General features: G+C 26.6%; 2 protein-coding genes across 2 annotated transcripts; both read right to left on the reverse strand.

Annotated features, from left to right (window-relative positions):
- Positions 1-3733: 3733 nt before the first annotated feature.
- Positions 3734-5323, reverse strand: LOC117178378 (glycine-rich cell wall structural protein-like). Its single transcript, XM_033369805.1, has one exon. The coding sequence runs from the start codon at positions 5321-5323 to the stop codon at positions 3734-3736; it is 1590 nt and encodes a 529-aa protein (XP_033225696.1).
- Positions 5324-9003: 3680 nt separating this feature from the next.
- On the reverse strand, positions 9004-9723 carry LOC117178379 (glycine-rich cell wall structural protein-like). Its single transcript, XM_033369806.1, has one exon. It carries the CDS (start codon positions 9721-9723, stop codon positions 9004-9006), a length of 720 nt encoding a protein of 239 aa, XP_033225697.1.
- Positions 9724-22477: the final 12754 nt, after the last annotated feature.

Below are 22477 nucleotides of genomic sequence, written 5' to 3' on the forward strand. Positions count from 1 at the left end.
GCTGATGCCTGACTAATGAATTTGGGTTAAATCCTCGGTCTTTTATATATTTGATTTTCTAAGAACCACTTGCGACAGCACATGTACATGACTATCGACTTTTCCGCTAGACAAAACAGTTGTTTTGTTATTTGAAAAACATTATAATAGCGCTTGACCTGAATATTTTCCCGCTTCTTACACATATTTTGCGGGTTATTTTGGTCCGTATTTGTATTAGTTGCGAGCTAAAATAATATCACAAGCTTAGCCTGACATGTGCTCTTTAATTTTAGCAGCCTTTAATTTTTTGTGAATATTATTTTATGGAATGTCGATTTTTCACCGAATTGTACAATGTCGACCTACAATATTTAACTGATTCGTTTACAAATTTCAGGAATAATTAACTAGATGGAACTCCTGGGCGATTTTTCAGAAAATTTGGATTTGTTAATTATTTATAGAGATATTTTACTTTTTATTCCCAGAATTCGTTCTATTTTATCAATTAACTAGACCTGCAATTCTCATCATTTCTATTGTAAAATGTTTACAAGGAATAAGGAAACACTAAAACTATTGTTATAAGAATTTACAAATGAATGCAATAAATTACAACCAAAATTACAGAAAAGTACTTTTTTAAATATTTTTCTACTCTCATCAGAGAAGGTATTAAATTTGCTTGAAATTTGATGCCTCCGCCCCGTTTTTGTCAAATTTCCAAGTTTTGAGACCCCCTTAATTCGAAAAACAGGTTTTTATGAATGTTCCTGTCTGTATGTATGTATGTCTGCCTGTTTCCACAATTACTTTTGAAAAAATTAATCTATTCGATTGGCCTTTGGTACACTCTTTCAGTGTTCTAAACTAAAAGTCAAGTTTTGTAGCCAGCTATTTTGGATGAGCATTCAAAAAGTGGGTGCATTTTGAATATTTTTGACACCACTAGTATTGAAAAAGTCGAACAATTTATCCTAATGAATTTTTTCATAAAACCCAAAATTATCAGAGCTCGATATGAAAAAAGTCAAGGAAAGAAAAATTTTGCTGTTTGAATGCCCTGTAAAATTTGCATAACAAAATTTGAGCTTCGTACCTAAAGTTGTAACTAGACACTCGACCGTAGACGCTTGGATAAACAGTTTTTCTAAATTACTAGGAGATAATGCAATAGGACACCAAATTTGTGATGTAGAACACGATGCGGTAGAAATTCAATTGACAAAGTCTGAGTCACTGAGGTGTAGACCGCATGTGTAATTTTTAAATAGTAAAAATAGATTTGGAAATGAGCTAATTCAGTTTTTGAAAAAACGGCAGAAGTTGCAATGAAAGGTTCAATAACAAAAGTTTGTTTTAGAGAATGTGCATTTTTTTTTAAACGGGAAAATGAAACTATGTGTTTTTTGAGGCCAATGCATGTTATGATTTGTAATAATATACACTTTTGGAAATGATATACAATTTGAGGGACAAACTTGATTGCGAAGCACTAAATGCGTGATGAGAATGTGTTCGTTAAAGCCGAAGGAGCTTTAACGAAAGAGAATTCACAATCACCACATTACTGTGGTCGTTGCTTTGATCTTTAGTTTTAAAAATCTGTGCACAAGTGTGGGGAATATACAAAGACCGAGTGTATATTAGTTTATTTTATCCTAGGTTTAGTTTTCTATGAGAATTTACGAAATAAACTAAAAGAATACAGGAATTTGTACTTTTTGCAGACGAATATTGTTTTTTTTTACCAAGAATGACAAATATTTAGAATAAAATAATAATACAAAATAAACAATAACAATTAATATTAAAAATATTTTGTTTTGAAATCTCTTTAAATATGCTCTTAAAAATTTGCCAAAAAAATGTTTAAATCATTTTTCAGGAATTTAATAAAAATTCCATTATTATCCTAAAACTTGAAATTTTTATACAATTTTTCGTCAATCATGCATCATAAAAAAAATTTCTTTAGAATTTTCTAAATTATTTATAGAAGTTTTGAAAATATTTTTCAATATTCGTTTCAAATTGACCTTTTAAAATGGTTGTTCCAAATGATCTAAATTTATATTGACCTACCTCGAATTTCTTGGAAATTAATATTTATTTAATTTTATTTATAATTCAATGTTTTCTTTTTAAATAGTTTTGAATATAAAAAATCATTAAAAATTTTCTAAGCAATCTAAATTTTTTTCTTTCCTAAAAGCTTTAAAGATCCTTAAACAACATCAAAATTCTATATCGATTCATTAAATATTTTTAAAAATATTTAAAAATATTTTTCAAGTAATAATTCACTAACTTATAAAATATTTAAAAGAATATAATACAAAAATGCATGCACAAAATAATCCTATAGAAAATAGTCGGCTGAAAATAATAAAAATCTCTAAAAAATATTTAGTCATATAATGAAAGAAGTTGTTTTACAAAAAAACTGAATGTTGAAAACTTGGGGTTTCAATCGGAAAAGGCTCGAAATTTTGTTGTCCCTTTTTATTTTGAAATCTAAATTTGAAATGTAAAATGTAGAATTTGTTTATTTATAAAAAATATCTCAAGGAAAATACAATGCATGTATGTAAGATTATTGAATATTAACTTGACTTCTATCTTTGAAATCTAAAATACATTTATTGATTGGAAAGGAATTATATTTTTGAGGAAATCTAGAAAGTAAACGATAAAAATTTTTAATAAATAAATTTAAAAAATTAAGGAAATTTAAAATAAAAAGAATGATTAAATATAGGAATCGTTTTTCTCATTTAACAGGTTCAAAGCAAATTTTATAAAGTGTTTAATTTTTTTTTTAATACCGCTTCAGTCACGATCATCTGTATAAATATGTTTACGTCACACCTTCAGTAAAGTGCCTGGTTACAAGGTTGAAACGGCCTTATTTGCGACCCTGAAGTTTACTATATCCATGAATTTCAAACCTTTTTAAATAATCATAAAAAGCATTTTTTAAACAATTTATTTATTTATTTATCCTTAGCCATTGCTATGAGAAAAGCGTCCAATCGGAAAACCGAAAACACCTTTGGTCATCCATACAAAATTTCTAGCCTTTTTAAGAATAAATTTGGTTTTTTTAAATTAATTAATTTTTCTACTGATTTCACAATTCACAAAGCATGGTAATAAAATAAAGAGGCCGATTAAAAACTAAAAATACTCTCTAAATTATTTTTATCTTCGGAGTTGGTCAATGTTGAATGACGTAGAGAAATTGTTAACGACCTTAAAATTTGAAGTGTCAATAAACTTTTTACTGAGTACGCCCTATATAAATTTTTCATGATATGAAAAGTAAATTCAAGCAAGTATAAATTTGAGACGAAAATTATTCAGCGCGACAAGGGGAAGTTCACAAATAAAGAGTCTTTTACAGCGTACATTTCAAGAAAAAAAAGTTTTAGATGCAATTTTATTTTATAATTGAGTAACCAATTACATAAAAATTTAACTTAATACTCAAGTTCAAAGAGAAAATAGTAATCAAACAGTAACATTTCAATCAGCTTGAAAAATATGTATTTAAACATGAATAAACCTTTATCTTAGGTCTACCCTGTTCTCTAAATCAATGCATTATTCTACGAAAGCTTCAAAAATAAACACTAAATTTAAATCCACAACCATTAGGACTTTTCAATCTTGTTTTTTTTTTCAAATCCACGTCTACATCCTCAGTGTCTCCTTTTTTGTTTCAACGACTTTAGAGTCCTAGACTGCTTTAGATTACATTATTAGCACCAAGTTGTAGTCCGACACCAGCTCCACCACCAGTGGACCCAACTCCATCAATCCGACTACTGATGAATCCACCTCCTTTGCCATAGCTTCCTCTTATTTCTTTATCTCCTTCAACTGCTTTACCTGATTTTCCTTTGCCTCCGAGAAGATCTCCAAAAACACCTCTGACAGTTCCTGAATGTCCGCTTCCAAATCCTTGTACTAGACCGTTAGCTTGGTCTAATGCATCTGGTACTAAACCTTTCCCGGCTCCTTGTCCACCGATATCAATTCTACCACTTATAGATTCACCTCCTTTCCCATTGCTTCCCTTTCCTCCTTTACCTCCATTAGCTCCGCCTCCGAGAAGACCTCCAACAACACTGCTGACAGTTCCTCCAAGTCCGGTTCCTAATCCCTTCATTAGAACACCTACATTACCTAATAAATTTGGTACTAAGCCTCCTTTTACGGTTTCTTCTCGATGGTCATCAATTTCATTACTGATGGAGCTACCTTTCTTCACGTGGCTTTCTTGAGGTCCTTTACCTTCACCTTCGAGAAGACCTCCAAGAACACCTCGTAAAGCCCCTTTAACTTCGTTTCCAAGTCCTTGCACTAAACCACCAGCTTGGTTTAATGTATCTGGTAATAAGCTTCCTGTTCCAGCTCCATGTCCATCGAATTGAATTTCTCCATTAATGGATCCACTCCCTTTCGTATTGCTTTCTTGACGTCCTTTTCCCCTGCTTCCAAGAATATCTCCAAGAGAGCTTCCAACAATCCTCTGCAGTCCGCTTCCAAGTCCTTTTACTAGACCTCCAGCTTCATCTAATGTGTCTGGTATTAAACCTCCCTTTCGAGTTCCTTCCCCATGGACATTAATTTCATTGCTGAAGAAGCCGCTTTCTTTTTCATTTCTTGCTTGATGTCCTTTGCCTTCACCTCTGAGAAGATCTCCAACAGCTTTTCCATCAATTCCTTTTAGTCCGCTTCCAAGTCCTTTCACTAGTCCGCCAGCTTGGTCTAATTTATCTGGTAATAAGTCTCCTTTTCCAGTTCCATCTTCACGAACATCAGATCCACCACTGGGGAATCCACCTTCATTCTTATTGTTTCCTTGACGTCCTTTTTCTTCGCCACTGAGAAGACCTCCAATAGCGCCTCCGAAAGTCCCTTGCGGTGCGCTTCCAAGTCCTTGCACTAGACTACCAGCTTGGTTTGATGTGTCTGGTACTAAACCTTCGTTTCCAGTTCCATCTTCACGGACATCAGATCCACCACTGGTGAATCTACCTTCATTTTTATTGCTTCCTTGACGTCCTTTTTCTTCGCCATTGAGAAGACCTCCAATAGCACCTCCGAAAGTCCCTTGCGGTGCGCTTCCAAGTCCTTGCACTAGACTACCAGCTTGGTCCGATGTGTCTGGTACTAAACCTTTGTTTCCAATTCCATCTCCACGGACATCAAACTCACAACTGGAGCATCCACCCTCCTTTCTATTGCTTCCTTTCCCTTCGTCCCCTAGAAGGCCACCAAAAGTGCCTCCTGTCCCTACGAGTAGCAGAAGGTGAAACGCGTTAAAATGCATTTTGATGTCTGACTGATAAATTCAAGTTGAATCCTGAGCTATTTATACTTTTGATTTTTGAAGGAACCGCCTGAAATAACATGCAAGATATATTGAGATTTCAGCTGATACGAAACAGTTAAATTGTTATTCTAAAAATAATTTTTTTATTGGATAACGTGCATACATTTCCACTTCTTATGGACCTTAAAAAATTTTTAGGAATTATTCGAATCAGTTTTAAGCTATGCGCTCATCAGATTACTCTCGCAAACATAGCTTCGAACGTCATCGAATTTTTGGAATTCTGATACCTGAATAAATCACGCAATAAATAATTTTCCTATATTTCGCAATATACTTTTTTATGCTTTTTTTATATTTTGAAACGTCCTCAAACACTTGAATTAATGTCCAATTTAAGGAAAACTATGCTAGAGTAGTTCACAAAATTGTCATTTTCGTTTAAATGCAATTAACTAAATCCATTAATCTGTTGATTTTAATGTTTTTTAAGAACAAATTCAAACAATGTTTTTTGACGATCTCGTTTTCTGAATAGGCCATCGTTTTTCATGAAAAGCAACCAGCTTCATGTTAATGAGAATGCCACGTTTTTTATAATTAATTTAAAGTATTATGATCATTGTTTTTTTATTCAAACTCTTTCCGCTTATAAAATTTTTACTTTATCTGCCTTCAAGCCTAATTGATTGCTAAAAGTATTGCAACATGCAATAATAAAAAATGTATGTAATTTGGGGTTTGCCTTTCGACATTAGCGGATTTAAAGTCATTTTTATCAGTTGCATCAATATTTCATAACGATCATTTGGAGAAATATTTTTACGCCACTGCTGCAACAAAGATAAAGATGACTTTTTCTTTATACCAATTCAAAACCAACAAATGACTTATTTTCAATTTTGATATTTTTCATTATTTTTTTTTTACAAATTATGAGCTCATAGCATAAAATATTTTGCCAAAATAGACTAATATACTTAATAATGAATCAAATAAAAAGGACACTATAGTTAAATAAACATCACCTTTAAATAAAATATAGAGTAAATTTGAGGTCTGTTGTCAAAAACTGAATCAACTTGAAGAATTTTCAAAATTTTTCCTTTTTTAATTTTCCATATTTTCAACTTTATTCATAATTTTATATTGAAAATAGAAAATATTTTTTTTACAAATATTCTTTATTTTATTCGTAAGGTACTTCAAGTAAAAGGCGATAAGAGATTAATCGATTTTTACAATTTTTTATTATAAACATTTATTTATTCTTATAATATTTATCCTTCTATCATTTATTCTTATATTATTTTTGTGATAAAAACATTTTTATTTTATCTGAAGTGTCTTAAAGTTGTACACGAAGTAGGGAAAATGTGTTTTTTGATTTTTTTAAAACAAATATTCTCAAAAAATTTTGGTTACATTTGAGTATCATGATACATAGGGAGGAAAAAAATCTTTCTAGACAAATAATTCTAAGACAAACAATTTTGATTTAATTTTGATTAGTCTTATTTATTTTAAGCGAAATTTACCTTACATGCAAAGAAATGTTTAGAGGTTTTTTTGAAAATTTTTTATTTATTATTCATTTTAAAAAAATTGATAAAAAATGCAAATGTTCGTCAATTTTTTAAATCTTTTTTTTACAAAATCCATAGGTTAGAATTTTTGACAGCGAGCTAATTTTTCAACCAAGAATATTAATTTCAACCAAAAATTATTAATTTTAATTTAATTATGAAATATCAATTTCAACGAAAAATTTAATAATTAAATTTTTAGTTCGAAAATGAATGTTCAAACAGATGAATTTTTATTCAAAATTATAAGATATTGAAGTGAAGTTATAGTTACATTTTCAGTTTGAAAACAAAATAATTTTCAACAGAGTAATAAACAAATTTTCAATAAAATTGTTAAATGTTTGGAAAAAAAATTCTTTTCATCCGAAGAAAAAACAAGTTTTTTTTCAAATAGCTCATATTACAACAAAGAAATTAATTTTTAATTAAAATGATGAATTTTCAAGTAGAAAAATAAGTTTAAAAATAATAATAACAAATAGTAATAATGAAAAAAATAATAATAAATATAATAAAAATTAATAATAAAAATGAGTTTGCACACAAAGATCAAGTTGCAAAGAGAAAGATCATTCTCTACGAAAAATATCGATTTTCAACAAAAATATATGGATCTTAATAAAATGGTTTAATTTAAATTTTCAATTAATAAAACAAATTTGTATCCAAACTGTTGAATTTTAAACAAGAAAAGATTATTTTTTAACTAAAAATGTACATTCAAATTTTCTATTGAAGGAATTGACATAACAACTTTTATGCAAATAGCAAATTAGCATAACAACTTTCTGTATTTTCTTGTAAAGTCGAAGATTCAAATTTTGATTGCGCAAAAATTGGTGAAAATTTAGAAATTCTATTTTGTGTTCAAACTGTACAGGATGCCAAAAAAGAAGAATACACCAAAATTTTTATTCCAAAAACGATCTACAAAATTTGTTAAGAATCACTTCTTGATAGGACACGTAGTTTTTGTTGTTTTTTTTTCAGAAATATAATATTTAAAATAAAAAAATACAATTTTGCGAAAACCGACACAAGTTACGAAGAAAAAATTATTTAACAAAAATTGATTGAGAAAGTATTAGAATTGTCTGAAATTGATTACCACAGCATCAAATTTCGAATTATACGACAAAAAATATTTTAAAAACTCTTAAAGAGAAATTATAGTTGGTGAAAAATCCTATAAAAAATTTTTAGAACGTTCTTAAATAGGACTCTTCATTTTTAAAAGGTTTTTCAGCGTTTAAGAATTCCTACAACATTTCGGAAAAAATCTAAAATATTTTTTGAAAAATAATGGTTAAAACCAATTTTCTTTGTTCAAATAATTAAAAATTGTCATATATTATTTCTATAGAATATACAGTCAGAAAAAGATTTTTTTATTCTATTTTTTGAAAGTTGCAGAAAAAAACTGCTTGAGAAAATAAAAAGTGTTTTAATAATTCAAATTTTTTAAGCATTAGAAGAAATGTATTTAAATTGTGTAATTATTATTCAAAAAGTAGCTTAGGATACCTATTTGAGAAGAAATTGGACATCTCTGACTCAAATTTTAGAAATTTTGTAAGCAAACAATAACTTATTTTTTAAATAATTACACGTTTAAAAAAATTACCTTTCTAAACAACGTCAAGTATTATATTTCAAACAGAAAGTACGAATATTTTTATATTCATTGCGAGAAAATAATTGTTTAATGATAATTAACAATGGGGAGAAAGAAAAGCTAATATATTATTTAAGGAGAATAAATTATTATTATGCAAAAACAAGATTATATTGAATCTTTTTTTATTTTACTTTTATTTATTAAGTATACATTCTAAAAAATATTTTTATCCATTTATGGATAAACATACAAATATAATTAATCAGCAGAACTAGTGAAAAGCTACAAATAAGGAGTCGAGAATATAAAACAATTACAAAAGATGTATTAAAAATGCAAAAAATAATAAAACAGTAGAAATTTTCAAATCCATGTCTGCGTCGTCATTGTTTCCTTTTCCGCCTCAAAAACCTCAGTCTTACTCAGTCTAGGACTCAGTCTCAGACTTGGGCACCCACTTCGAAATTTAATCACCCACCGATTTTTGGAACAATTCCGCCTCCAATTCCTCCACTAATCTGTTCAATTGCCTTTTCGGCTTGGCCTAGAAGTCCATTTCCGACTCCTTGTATTGTCTTAAGGCTGTTTTCTGCTGTTTTTGGAAACAAACCTTTTTCTCCTCCTTTCTCTCCGGTGTTGAAAAGACCTCCAAAAAAGTCTTCGATAGTCTTCAGAACTCTGTTTTCATATTGATGCATGGTTTTCAAACCTTGTTCCGCTGCAGTTTCAATTAATTTCTTTCCAACTGCGTTTTCAATTCCTTGTCCTAAACCACCAGCTGTTTTCATTACTGAGTTTAGGTCTGGTAGTGAACCCAATACGTTTCCGGTTCCTCCACCTCCGAGAAGACCTCCAAGACCGCCTCCGGAAGTACCTCCAATTCCGTTTCCAATTCCTGGTAGTGGATTAAGGCTCTTGACTCCAACTTGTTCAACTGGATTTTGAATTGATTTTTGTGCAACTGTTTTATCAATCCCTTGTCCTAAACCACCAACAGTTTTCACCACTGAGCTTAGGTCTGGTAGTGAACCCAATACGTTTCCGGATCCTCCACCTCCGAGAAGACCTCCAAGACCACTTCCGGTTGTTCCTACAATTCCGGGCAATTGACTACCAATTTTTGGTATCGCCGCACTAAAAGTGCCTCCAATTGCCGATAGTAGCAAGAAACAAAATACGTTCAAATTCATACTGAAGGGATGAAGTCTGACTGATAAAATTGAGTTCAATACTTTGCTATTTATACTCTTGAAAAACCCGCTTTAATAGATACATGACGTACTAAGTTATGCGCTAAACAGTTTCAGAATATATTAAAATTAAATATTCGCAAAGTAAAAAATAATTTCAATGAAGCATAAATTTGCAAAGGTTATTAATCAGCAGAAAGTCAAGTGAAAGATTGCAAATAGAGAGCAGGCGTGAATCCACTGAAGAGACCTAATTAAATTGGCCAATTCTTGTATATATCATAGGGTGGTCTAAGTTTATAGAGCTAAAAATTCCTTTTTTTGTGGTCAATACCCCCCTCCCCTTCCCTCCTTTTTTTGTTCTTCGAAAAAAGAAATTTGTTTTCAATTAGTCAAAATCAATCCATGCCCGGAGTTTTTAAAATGAACATAGGGGTTTAAATAGGACAAACTAGGTTTAAAAAATAGCAATAACGAGACTTATTATGAAATTTTTTATGTAATAATTTCTGATACATTTTAATTTAAATGAGCACAATCTCCTGGTATTGTGCCCGAAAAATGCCCAAAAGAATGCAAAATAGAAGTTTTATGTCAAATTCATACAAAGTACGGTACTTTCGAAAATCTTCTTTTAACATAAATTGTTTTTATTTGATAAAAGACAATTTTCTAAGGAATTTTTAACTCATTTTGAATTGTTTAAATAATTGGTATTTGTCCAAAAAATTTTTTCCTCCTATAAATCATGAAAAGTTGTTATTTTTCGGGATGAATGATATAATTTATGACTTTAGAACGTAGTGTTTTTTGTTTAACATTTTTTTTAATTATTCAAAAAATTGTAATTTGTTTAAAAAATTTGTTCCCGAAAATCATTAGAAGTTATCATTTTCTGGAAATAATGATAAAATTAACGAATATTAAGAATACAATATTTATTTAATGATGTTTGATAATTCTTTACACAATTTGAATTTGTTTAAACAATTTTTTCCCTATAAATCTTGAAGGTTCACTATTTTTCTGGAATTAATTAAATTAGTTATAAATAATAATAATAATAATATAATTATTATCATTCATTATTGTCTTATCTCGGAACTTAAATCCTTACTTTTTAAACAATAGTATTAACAAAAAATTCCTAAAAAAATGGTTTGAACAAATAAAAACTCTTAAAACTCCTTTTTTTGTGATCGATATCCCCCCCCCCCCTTGATTTTTTTGTTCTCTGGAAAAAAGACATTTTTTTGGTCAAATTAGTCAAAAACACCCCATCTCCGAAGTTTTTAAAATTAGCATAGGGGTTTGGATATGAAAAACTTGGTTTAAAAAAATTGAAATAAAATAACTTATTAATAAATTTTTTTATGCAATAATTTTTAATAACTTTAAATTTAAAAGAGCCGAATACCTTAATACTGTGCCCGGTGAATGTTCCAAAAAATGCAAAATAGCAGTTTTATGTCAAATGCATGCTAAGTACGGTACTTTGCAATTATTTTTTAACATAAATTTAAACAATTTATAATTGTTTAAATTATTTTTTTCTTCTGTAAAACGTAAAATTTATTATTTTTCCGGATGAATAATATAGTTGATAAATTCAGTAAATTAATATATCTTATTTGAAATGATTCGTTATTATTTTAACAATTTGAATTGTTTTAAACAATTTGTTCTCATATAAACCGTAAAAATTCTTTTCTGAAACTAATGAAAAAATTCACGAATATTAAGAGTACTATATTTATTTAACAATATTTGACAATTATTTCAACAATTTTTATTTTTTGAAATAATATTTTCCCTCGTAAACTTTCAAAAGTTACTACTTTTTTAAATCAATATCGTAGTTAATGAATACTAAAAGTATATATCTTGAAAATTCACTATTTTCTGGAACTAATGAATTTAATTCTTAATAATATTACTATTAATGTTACTATTAATATTACTATTATTCATTCCTATTTCATCTCGGACCTTGAATCCCAACTTCTTAAACAATAGTTATTTTTAAAAATGTTTCAGGAATTTGTTCAAAAAAATTAAAAGTCTTTAATTAATTGTCAAATAGCCTAAGAAAAATAAAATTTATGGTAACATTTGCTAATTCTTTAGTAATTTCAGAAAATCCTAAATTTTCACGATTTGTAGACAAAATATGCATTTGAAATTGTTTAACCAATTGCAAAATAACTTAAACAAAAAATATTATTTTGACATTCATCTAATACATAATTTATCCTGAACAAAAGTAGCTTTTCACGATTAGCTAAAAAAATAAGATTCTTTACACAAATAAAAATTGTTTAAATTGTTTTCTTACAATTTGAAAGAAGTTTGTTAATTTTTATATTAACTAATTAATGAGTAAATGTTCTCCTTAAAACTTAAAAATACTTGGAAATATGATTATTTTATTATTTATGCAGAATATACGTAAAATTAATGGTTGGGTTTAATTGTTTTTGTGTGATATAATTTTTTAAGTTATAAACAAATTGAATAAATATATGCACATCTTAGCTATTTTGTTCTCTAAAGAATTCTTTAAAAAAATAGATCAAAAACTTTTCGGAGATGAATTAGATGTACGATTTTTAAATAATTGATAATAATAGTTAATTGTTTAAATAAATTTGATAAAAAGACATTAAATTAAATTGAAGTACTTGGAAAAATCCTTTGTTATGATATTTTACCCAACCACAATAATTTTTTATTTTATAAACAATTTTTAAAATAAATTTACTAGTTGACTACTTTTGAACAAAACGATATTGTTTTTTTTTACAATATCGACTGTCACTGACCTAAAACGGACCTCATTCACGAGGAGACTTTGTCAGAAGGTAATATTTATGAGTTAGTCAAATCAATTTTATAAACAAATTCAGATTTTCTTCCTTTTTTAACCACTACATTTCTTTGTTCCTGAAAAACAGAAAAATTCTTTCAATTAATCAGCAAAAAACAACATCCAATTTTAGAAAAGTAGTCAAGTTTTGAATCCGTTTATAAAATTATTTATAAAATAAAAAATTATTATTCTTTGTTAAAGCATCATTAGTAAATGATTTTTCCGAGTAACTAAAAATGTATTCGGTTGAAACATCATCATCTGCCAGTTGAAAAATAACAAAAATTCGTATTTGTTTATCAAACGTATGTAAACAATTAACCATTGTTATGAGCTATTAAAAAATTGTACATGTTATTTATTGCGGACAAAGTTTTTATCAATTTTATTTAACAAACGATTTGCTTGGAACGTGAAATGACTAAAATATAAATGTTTGAAAATTATATTTGTTTACTAAATTAGCAATTATTTTAAATTTCAGATAAATGATAAAAAGAGGATTGTTTTTGCGTATATCTGAACAAACAATTAAAAAATAAATCTCCACGTATTTTTAATCTTGAATTAGTACTGTCACTCACTAATTTTATGACACCGCACGAAACAAATTTTTATAAGTTTAACAATTTTGAGGTTTTTTTTTTGTTTTACATTGAAAATAGACCATTCTCTAAAAAAAATCATTATAATTTGAGCAATCTTTAGAATCCTTTAACAGTTTTGGAAATTTAAAAGTATTCTATTTCAATGAAGATTCACAACTTTTTACCAATTTTAGGTTATGTTGGAATGTTACACCGAAAATCGGTATTTTTCATAAAATTTTTATGCTATTGTAGGTTAAGATAGCGGATTTCACCGGAAGTATTGATATTGATTCTAAACAGCATTTTTAATTTTGGAAAAGTTTACAGTTACTTTAACGTTTTTAACTGAATATCGGATATTTTCAACAAAAATCATTAAGTTTGAAACTAGAATCCTAATTTTTAATAATTTTATGTTATTGCATGCTGGTGTTTTTCGTTGAACATTCCAATTTTTGATTTTTAAAGAGTAATAATTTCTACCATTATTATACAATATTAATTGTGTATTATATTTCAGAGAAGGTAATATATTTTTGAACAATTTCAGGTTATGCTCGGTTTATTAAAAAAAAACCTTACGATCTTAAATAATTGGTTCCACATTCAACTAGTATTTTAGACCGGAAACGTCGATATGGATTTCAAGAAGCATTTATAATTTTGAAAAAAATTTTGGTTATGTTGACTTTTTTTTCAATGAAAATCAGATATTTTACACAAAAGTATATCGATTTCAAAGAAGATTTACGATTTAAAAAAAAAATTGTATGTAAAATGTATAGAAATTAAATAATATAAAAATAAAATATATACAAAAATTTAACAGTGGTTTTCATTGAAAGTTGGTGTTTTTAACTTTTTTAAATTTAAATTTTTTCACCTTCTCCTTCAGATACATGAAATTTATGATTTTTAGTTTTAAGGGCGTTTTATGAGATAAGTTTGTAATTAAAAAAACACAAATCTGAGGTTTTAAAGAAAATAAAAAATTATTGAATAATTTTGGGTTGTCCTTTTGATTTTCACCGGATATCGGTATAGATTTCAAAAAAGATTATAAATATTATAAGAATTGTAGGTTATGATTATAAAATTGCCAACACATAAAAATTTCCAAATTTTTTAATAATGAGTTGAACAATCTCGAAAAATAAAATTCCGGACACTCTAAAATTTTCGAATTGGAAAACTCCCCAATAATAAATATGCTAATAAACAAAAAAAAAACGCAAAAATTTTTTTGTAATGTTCAAATTTTTTAGAATTATTGCTTACATTTAAAATAATAAGATTTAAAAATTATTTATCTGAATGAAAAATCTTATTTGAGAATTTGTATATTATTTTTTAAAAATTAAAAAAAAAAGTTTTCAAAAATTTAAATGGTTAATTTTGCAATTCGGTCGTTTTTTTATTCCAGAATTTTATTATTCAAGAAGTTGAAACAAATTAATTCCAGAACTATATAAACATTATAAATAATGTTTGATATATAAAAATATTTGATTATTGTATTTTTAATAAATGAATAATACGTCTAAAATAAATTTCTAATTTTTTAATTCGGATATTTTTTTGATATGGTAATTTTCTGTTGAAAATTTTGCAATTCGGGGATTTTATTATTCAAGAATTTCCAATTCAGCAGTATTATAAACAGTGGAAACTTTGATTATTCGAAAATTTTCTAATTTCGCAATATCATAAACTGTTTGGGAATTTTATTATTTGGGAATTTTTCTGTCGTCTCTTTCACATTTCCTCAATTTTCTCTTAAATAATCCATATTAATAAAAAATACTAATAAATAATAAAATATTAACATTCAAAAGGAATGTAGAAAATTACATAATAATCTATAAATATTATTTTGTAATTTAAGATCGAAATTATTTTAAAATAGAGTCTAAAATTCCAATGTTTATCAGTAAATATTATTTGCATTTGATCTACATTTCAAATTCAATTAATTGTTTATAATTAATTGTATGATATTCATTTTACAGTATAAATTTTTACAGTCTAGAAAATTCGATGAGAAAAAAGTGATGTATAAATTTCCCGGTTTTTAACTTTAATCGATTCAAGTCTAATTTTATCAGGTGCGAAAATTATTTCTTTTCACTATTACGAACAATTGAATAAACTTGCGTATGGCACAGCTGTAGCAGAAGACCGATTATAAGCACATAGCAAACCTAAACTAAAATTTAATAAATCGTTTAGTAACCTTTTTCTTTCGATTCGAAATAAAAAGTTTTAAGACTGCAACAAATTTTAATTTGACCCCATAAGAAAATCATAGTTTTTTTTGAGAAAATTAACGATTTTGTTATTAAATATTTTACGTGTCTGATCGTTTTTTCGAAAAATTGTATTTTTTATTTTTATGTTATTTTTTACGATAAAAACCTACTTGTAACATTTGTTGATCTTTTTTTATAAAGAACTTTTGCATTTTAATTTTGATTCGTATCTTGTATCATTTTTCCATAAATATAATTTGTGTATTTTGAATGATATTTTTGACGATAGTAATAACATTACCTGAAAATACAAACCTGAACTATTGATCTAAGGTACCAATCTGATTAAGAATTTTTCGATGTTTAAAATTTTAATATTGAATTTTATCTGTGGAAAAATATCCTTCTCCTTTGCTGCGCTGGGAATCGCACCCAGCTCTGCTGATTTCCGGTCGGATGTCTTTACGACATCGTTACGACATCTTTACGACAACTTTACGACATTTTATGTCCATGTCGTTTCGTTGTCTTTGCGATATCGTAAAGGCATCGTCAGATCATACGACTCATTTACGATATCGTAAAGATACCTTAGCGAGATGGACATAGGACGTCGTAAAGTTGTCGTAAAGATGTCGTAACGATGTCGTAAAGACGTAACCAAATTTTGTGCACATTGGGAATCCGTAGACCTGGGTTCGATTCCCAGCGAAGCGAAAGACAGGGATCTTTTTTCCACAGATGAAATTCTATTTTTAAAATCAGGCAATTTTATAGTTTAGGGACAAGTCAGGGATTTAGAAACAAAAATCTTGGATTAGTCAGGGAATTTTTATAACTTTATTTAACTATCAAGCAGAATGAAATTGAAAATTCTAAATTTTAATTTTAAACTGTTTTATTGGAATTATAAACAATTCTCGGCTAAAAATATTTTGATTATTAATAGTCAGGGAAAATAAAAAATTGGTCAGGGAAAAATTGGAGAATTTTCAAAATGAAGTTTTGCGGTAGTTTTGTAGTCATTTTTTGCCTTGTATTTCTATTTCTTTTTTTGAAAGTCAACTTTAACATTTTAGAAATGAAAATTAAACTATCTTTTATTGTCAAAATTTGTCTCTTTCAATAAAAAATTCATCTAATTTAGTAGCAATGGCGTCTTTTTTTGCTTTGTTAAAAATTTAACTATTTTCATAAATAATTTAGTTTATATTGAAATTTATATTTTATTTTCGAAAATTCAACTGTTTTGGTCAAAATTCAATTGTTTAGTTCAAACTTTGTCTTTCTCGGTTGAAAATTCAATTATTTTTGTAAAAAATTTACTTTGTCAATAAAATCCATGTTTTAGTGTTGAAAACTCAACTGAAATCATTTTTTTAATGAGTATTCACTATTTTTTGCTGTTGAAAAATTGTCTTTTTAATTTTATAGAAAATTGACTTGTTGTTTAGAACTTATATTTTGGTGTTCAAAAATCAATTGAAACTCTTTTTGGATGAAAATTGAATTAATCTTTTCAACAATTTGTCTTTTTAATTTGAAAATTTATCTGTATTAGTAGAAATTTTATCTTTCTCGAATAAAAAAAACTATTAGACTTTTAGATTTGTAGTTGAAAAAGTTGATTTTTTAATTAATATATTTATCTAATTTGATAGAAGTTGAATCTTTTTTGATTTCGTTAAAAATTAAAAAATTTCTTTCAAAATCATCATTTTTTCTTGGAAATTTAACTGTTTAGTTAACAATTATTCTGTTTTGTTGAAAATCCAGCTATTTTTTAAAAAATTTACTTGTTATTTAAAATACATATTTAGATGTTGAAAAGTCAACTGAAAGCTTTCTTGGAAGAAAATTCAACAATTTTTTTGAAAATTAGTCTTTTTTATTTAATAATTCGTCTGTATTAGTAGAATTTACATTTTTCTTGAATAAAAATGCAACTACTTGGTTAAAAATTAATTTTCTTTGATGAGGATTCCATTTTTCATGTTAAAAATTTTGTTTAACATACTTTGTTATGACATATTTTTTAAAAATCCATATTTTTAGATGTAAATTAATCTATGGTTTAAAGTTTAACTAATTTGTAAAAATTAATCTTTTTTAATTAAAAATCCAATTGAAAGGCCTATTGTTTAAATTCATATCTATGATTGAAAATTTAAATTTTTTGGCAAAATTACATTTTTGCTCTTTAAATTCTTTTTTTTAACGAAATATCATATTTCTAGTTGAAATATTAATTATTGCAGTTTTGTTCGAGAGTTTAACTTTTCACGTAGAAAATGTCATTATTTTTTAAAAAATCTAATTATTTTGTTGTTAATTCAAGTATTTGATTAAAAAATCGTCTTTTGAAACAGAAAGGTAATTTTTGTGTTTAAAATAAATAAATAAATAAATTTTATATTTATATTTAAAATATTGTTTTATTCGGTTTATAAAAGATTTGATAAGGAAAATATTACAAGAAGTGTCCTTAGAGATGGTTTATAATCCGTTACGTAAAAGCTCCATTCATGGATGGTTGCGTCCCCGGTTCAAATCCGAGCGGAGGCAGATTTTTCCTGTTCTTCAAAAAATATTTGTCCTAAGTAATTGTTTCAACGTCAAAATTTATATTATTAAAAAATTTTAAAGTATTTTGTATAAACATCTGTTAAATGGTATTAACATCTCTCAAAGGCTAACTGATCTTAAAGTATTTACAAGTAAAATAAAATAATGCTTAATTTATTAATTCATCAAAAAATTGTTCGAAAAATTATTTTTTATTACTTTCTCTGAAATGTACGTAAAAATAAATCAATTGCCATTTCATTTAAAGTCTAATTCAACTTCTAGTGTTATAAACAAATTAAATAAACAAATACGTATCTTAGCTATTTCAAACTCTAGATATTTGGTTCCTTTAAAAAAAGTTATAAAAATTTATAGAAAATAAATAATGACTGAGATTTAAAAAAAATTTTTAATAGAAATATTTAATTGTTTTTATAAATTTGTTAAACAAACGCAAGTTTTCATCAATTTTCAACCAGCATATTTCATTTTTTCAATTCAATTCATTTCAAATTATTTGAGAAAATCCTTCGCCTATGATATTTTAACAACAAACAATAATTCTTTATTTTATAAACATTTTCCTAAACAAATTCACAATTTGACTTTCTGTCAATAAAAGGATTTTGTTTTTTATGAAATCGAATTACTGTTTCTGAAAAAAAAGATCTTATTTTTTAGCAGATATTGCTCTTTCAACAAAATCAGTTTTTTTTAAACTTGGCTATATACTTTTCTTATATTATTTGATCAATGCGCTACAATTTTTTGTCATGAAGAATTTTATTTAAAAAAAAAATAACATTTTATAATAGTGAGCAACCATTTCTTTAAACTTTTAAATTTTAATTCCATTGTGACTTTAGAGTTTCCAATGCTGCATGTAGTGTTTTTTCAATCTTTAATCTGTATCTTTATTTTTTTATAAAATTGATGTAAAGTAATTGAAATGTTTTTCTCTTCATTAATTAATTTTGGAAAAGTCGATTTCGGGAAAAAGCGACATTAGTTTATTGATAGGTAGTTAGTTTGTGCATTTTGTTATAAAATCGTTTAAAGATAAACCATTATTGTTCTCTAATAAAGTATTAACAGAACATGTTTCAAGTGATTTAAACTTAATTCAGTTAAAACAAAAAAATCTTCTGGTTGAAAATCGAAATTATTTTTTTGATTTATATAAATATAGAATAATGTCGTTTGACAAAGTTTTATAATAAATAAGGTCATTTCTGAGTCACTAGCAATATATTTCGTAACAAAAAACTTAGAATTGTCTACAAGTATTCAAGTTGTGAATTGATGTGTTTTATAAAATATTTTTAGTTATCTTCCAAATTTCGAAAAGTTTTAAATATCTTTGAAGCTGACCTAAATTGTTCCTAACATTTTGTCGAATTAAAATTGTTTCTTTGACATTTTTTAGATTATTTTCAAAATAGATATTAATTTTTGAAAATGTGATTGCGTAATTGGTTAAGCCTCCACTTCTGTATAGCAGTGTTCCCGGTTCAAACCCGGGTTGATGCAGATTTTTTTCTGTTCTCAAAAAATTCTTTGTTCAAAATAATCGTTAAAAATCAGAGTTAGTCTTAAAAAAGTTAAATAAACTTTAAATATAACTATTTCTTTCAACAACGTTTTATTTTTAAAAAATGGTTTAAACAATATCAGCCATAGAAAAATTAGCTTTCAAAATGGGAAAAAGTGGTTTGTAGAGAATTTTTTGCCCGGAAGAAATACTTTCAATTATTAGAATTCAATCATTTTTTAAAAATTGATAGGAAGCGATAGTAGGAAATAATTAGTCTAGAAAATTATTGAAAATGTATGTGCCTTAGGTTAGTGATTTTATGGTATAATAATATTAGTATTTTTTAATTAAAAAATGTATATTTGACTTTCTTTTACTTCAATGGGTTCAAGGCCAATTATATCAGGTGCACAAACCATTTCTTTTCACTACTACTATAGCAACGATAGTTTAAATAAACATTCTTGCAAAACAGTTGTTTTACAATGCCTATTTAAAAAAAAAACAACTTCGGATAAAAAATCGATTTTTCGGTCTCTTTTTCGGTCCTTATGCTGGTTTCTTTGTTCCACGTCACATGTCTTCAATAAAAAAAAATTAATTCAAACATTCAGGAGAATACGCATCTGTTATTGTAAAGAACTGAGTAACTGTCTAACATTTTATTGATATTCTCATATAATTATTAAAAAAATACTTTTACGGGATACTTAGAATAATGATTTTCGAACTCTCGAATGATTTATATTTGTTGATGTCATGGTTTTGGCCAGATAAATGCATTAAATAATTTGATTTTGATTGTTTTTTGTCTACTAATCCGAAATCCATATTTAAAATTTTTTTTTTTTTTAATTGGGAAAAAAATTATTTCTTGTTTCGCTGGGATCCGAACCCAGGTCTTTCAGATTGCCGCACAGTGGGATGAAAATCACGAATCTAGACACATTGATTTTCCGTCTACAGTTTTCATCCGATTCAAACAGTTTTTTTTTAAATTAAAGCTGATGAAAATCCGCATGATCCTATCAGAGCATATATTCCAATTGAGGCTCTATTTTTTTTATTTCTTGACAAAAATGAAAAAAAAAATTTTGGACTTTTGAAGAGTACCATTTCCAAGAGAATACTCAGATTCATTTCCAAATACCCAAAATGAGTAGAGGAACTATCCAGTACAATTTTCCAGTACCGTGGGATAAATTAAAAAATGTATTTAATTTGTTATAAACAAATAAGTGGATGAAATGGTTTCATATGGTTTTACGGCGTATGGTACCTTAATTCTCACTGAATTTTCTCAATTAATCAACAAAAATCATTTTTGTGTCATACTTGTGAGGATTCATGAATAAACAATCATTATTATAAACAAATAAAGAAAACAATTTTTGGCTTCAGCTATTGGTGACGAATAGAATAGTCATTTTCCATGAAATTAGCTCCATACAGCTCTTGAATGACACTCAGTTATCATATCTGCTCATATAATAACAATTCGCAATTGTTCAAACGATCTTAGTTAACAATTGCATTATTCTGCTATTTTTCGTCACACAAACTTTGTTCTTTGATTGTATTTAATTGTTAATGACTGATCTTCGAATGACGTTAGGGAATTTGGATGAATAATTACAACAAAATTCGTTTTTTTTTTCGAATTTGCCGGCAGAAAATTTCGGGTTTTTCAATGCCAATCTTTTCAGTTGGGACCTTTATGAGAATTTTATCAACATTCATAATGATTTGATAAATTTTATTATTTCTTCAAACAAATTTAGTGAAAAAATTTTCTTTTTTTCTTTTCAACCATTTTTTTCGAAGATTTTCATTTTTATGAAAATTAATAATTTCGTGTTCAAAAGTCAACTTTAACATTTTATAAATGAAAATTAAACTATCTTTTTTGTCAAAATTTGTCTCTTTCAAAATTTATTATATTGTCTACAGAAAAATTTTTTTTTTTCTATTTCAACTTTCTAAATTAGGATATCGAAAAAAATCATTTCTCCATCGACAATTGCCCAAATAATGAATTTTTTTACTAAATTTTTTTTTGAAAAAATATAAAATTTATCAAGCAATTATGAATTTTGTAGAAATCATGATGAAGTTTCCGATTATAAAAAAAATTAAATAAAAAAAAAAACGAATTGTTCCGTCCACAGGTGCCCGAATAATGCATTTGTTTGTTAAATTTGTTTTTAAAAATCATCAAATTGATTAACTTATCATGAATTTCGCTGAAAGTTTTATCAGAAACTTATAAATTTTGCTGAAGTTTTCATAAAGTTCCTAATTGAAAAGTTAAAATAGAAAGAATATAATGTTTCTGTCGACAAATGCCTGATTGATGCATTTGTTTATTAAATTTGTTCAAAAAACATTAAATTATTCAAAAAATTATGAATTTTGCTTAAGTTATCATGAACTTGATAATAAAAAAAGTTGACATAGAAAATAAACGAGTAAAAATAAAAAAATAATAAAATAAAAATAAATCAAATTTATCAATTTATCCTGAATGTTGTTGAAACTGTCATGAATTTCCCAACTGAAAATACTTGGATTCAAAAAACCGAATTTTTCCACCGACAAATTCCCGAAAATTGCATTTGTTTATTGAACTTGTTTAAAAAAATCATAAAAATTATCAGCAAATTATGAATTTGGTAAAATTATCATGAAGTTCCTAATTAAACAGAATTAACATAAAAAAACGCATATATTTGTCGGAAAATGCGTGAGAACTGCATTTGTACATTAAATTTGTTTCTAATATAAACAATTATAATCCTAAGGAAAATTTTCTTATGTAATATTCTTTTCATTTAAATTCCATGCCATATAACTTGAAAAAACGTATATTCATGAAAAATGGTAGAACATTTAAAAAAAAAATAATTTGTTTATAAACACATTTTTTTAATATTGTCTAATATTG

This window comes from Belonocnema kinseyi, chromosome 8 (assembly GCF_010883055.1).
Source record: "Belonocnema kinseyi isolate 2016_QV_RU_SX_M_011 chromosome 8, B_treatae_v1, whole genome shotgun sequence".
NCBI classification, from domain to species: domain Eukaryota; kingdom Metazoa; phylum Arthropoda; class Insecta; order Hymenoptera; family Cynipidae; genus Belonocnema; species Belonocnema kinseyi.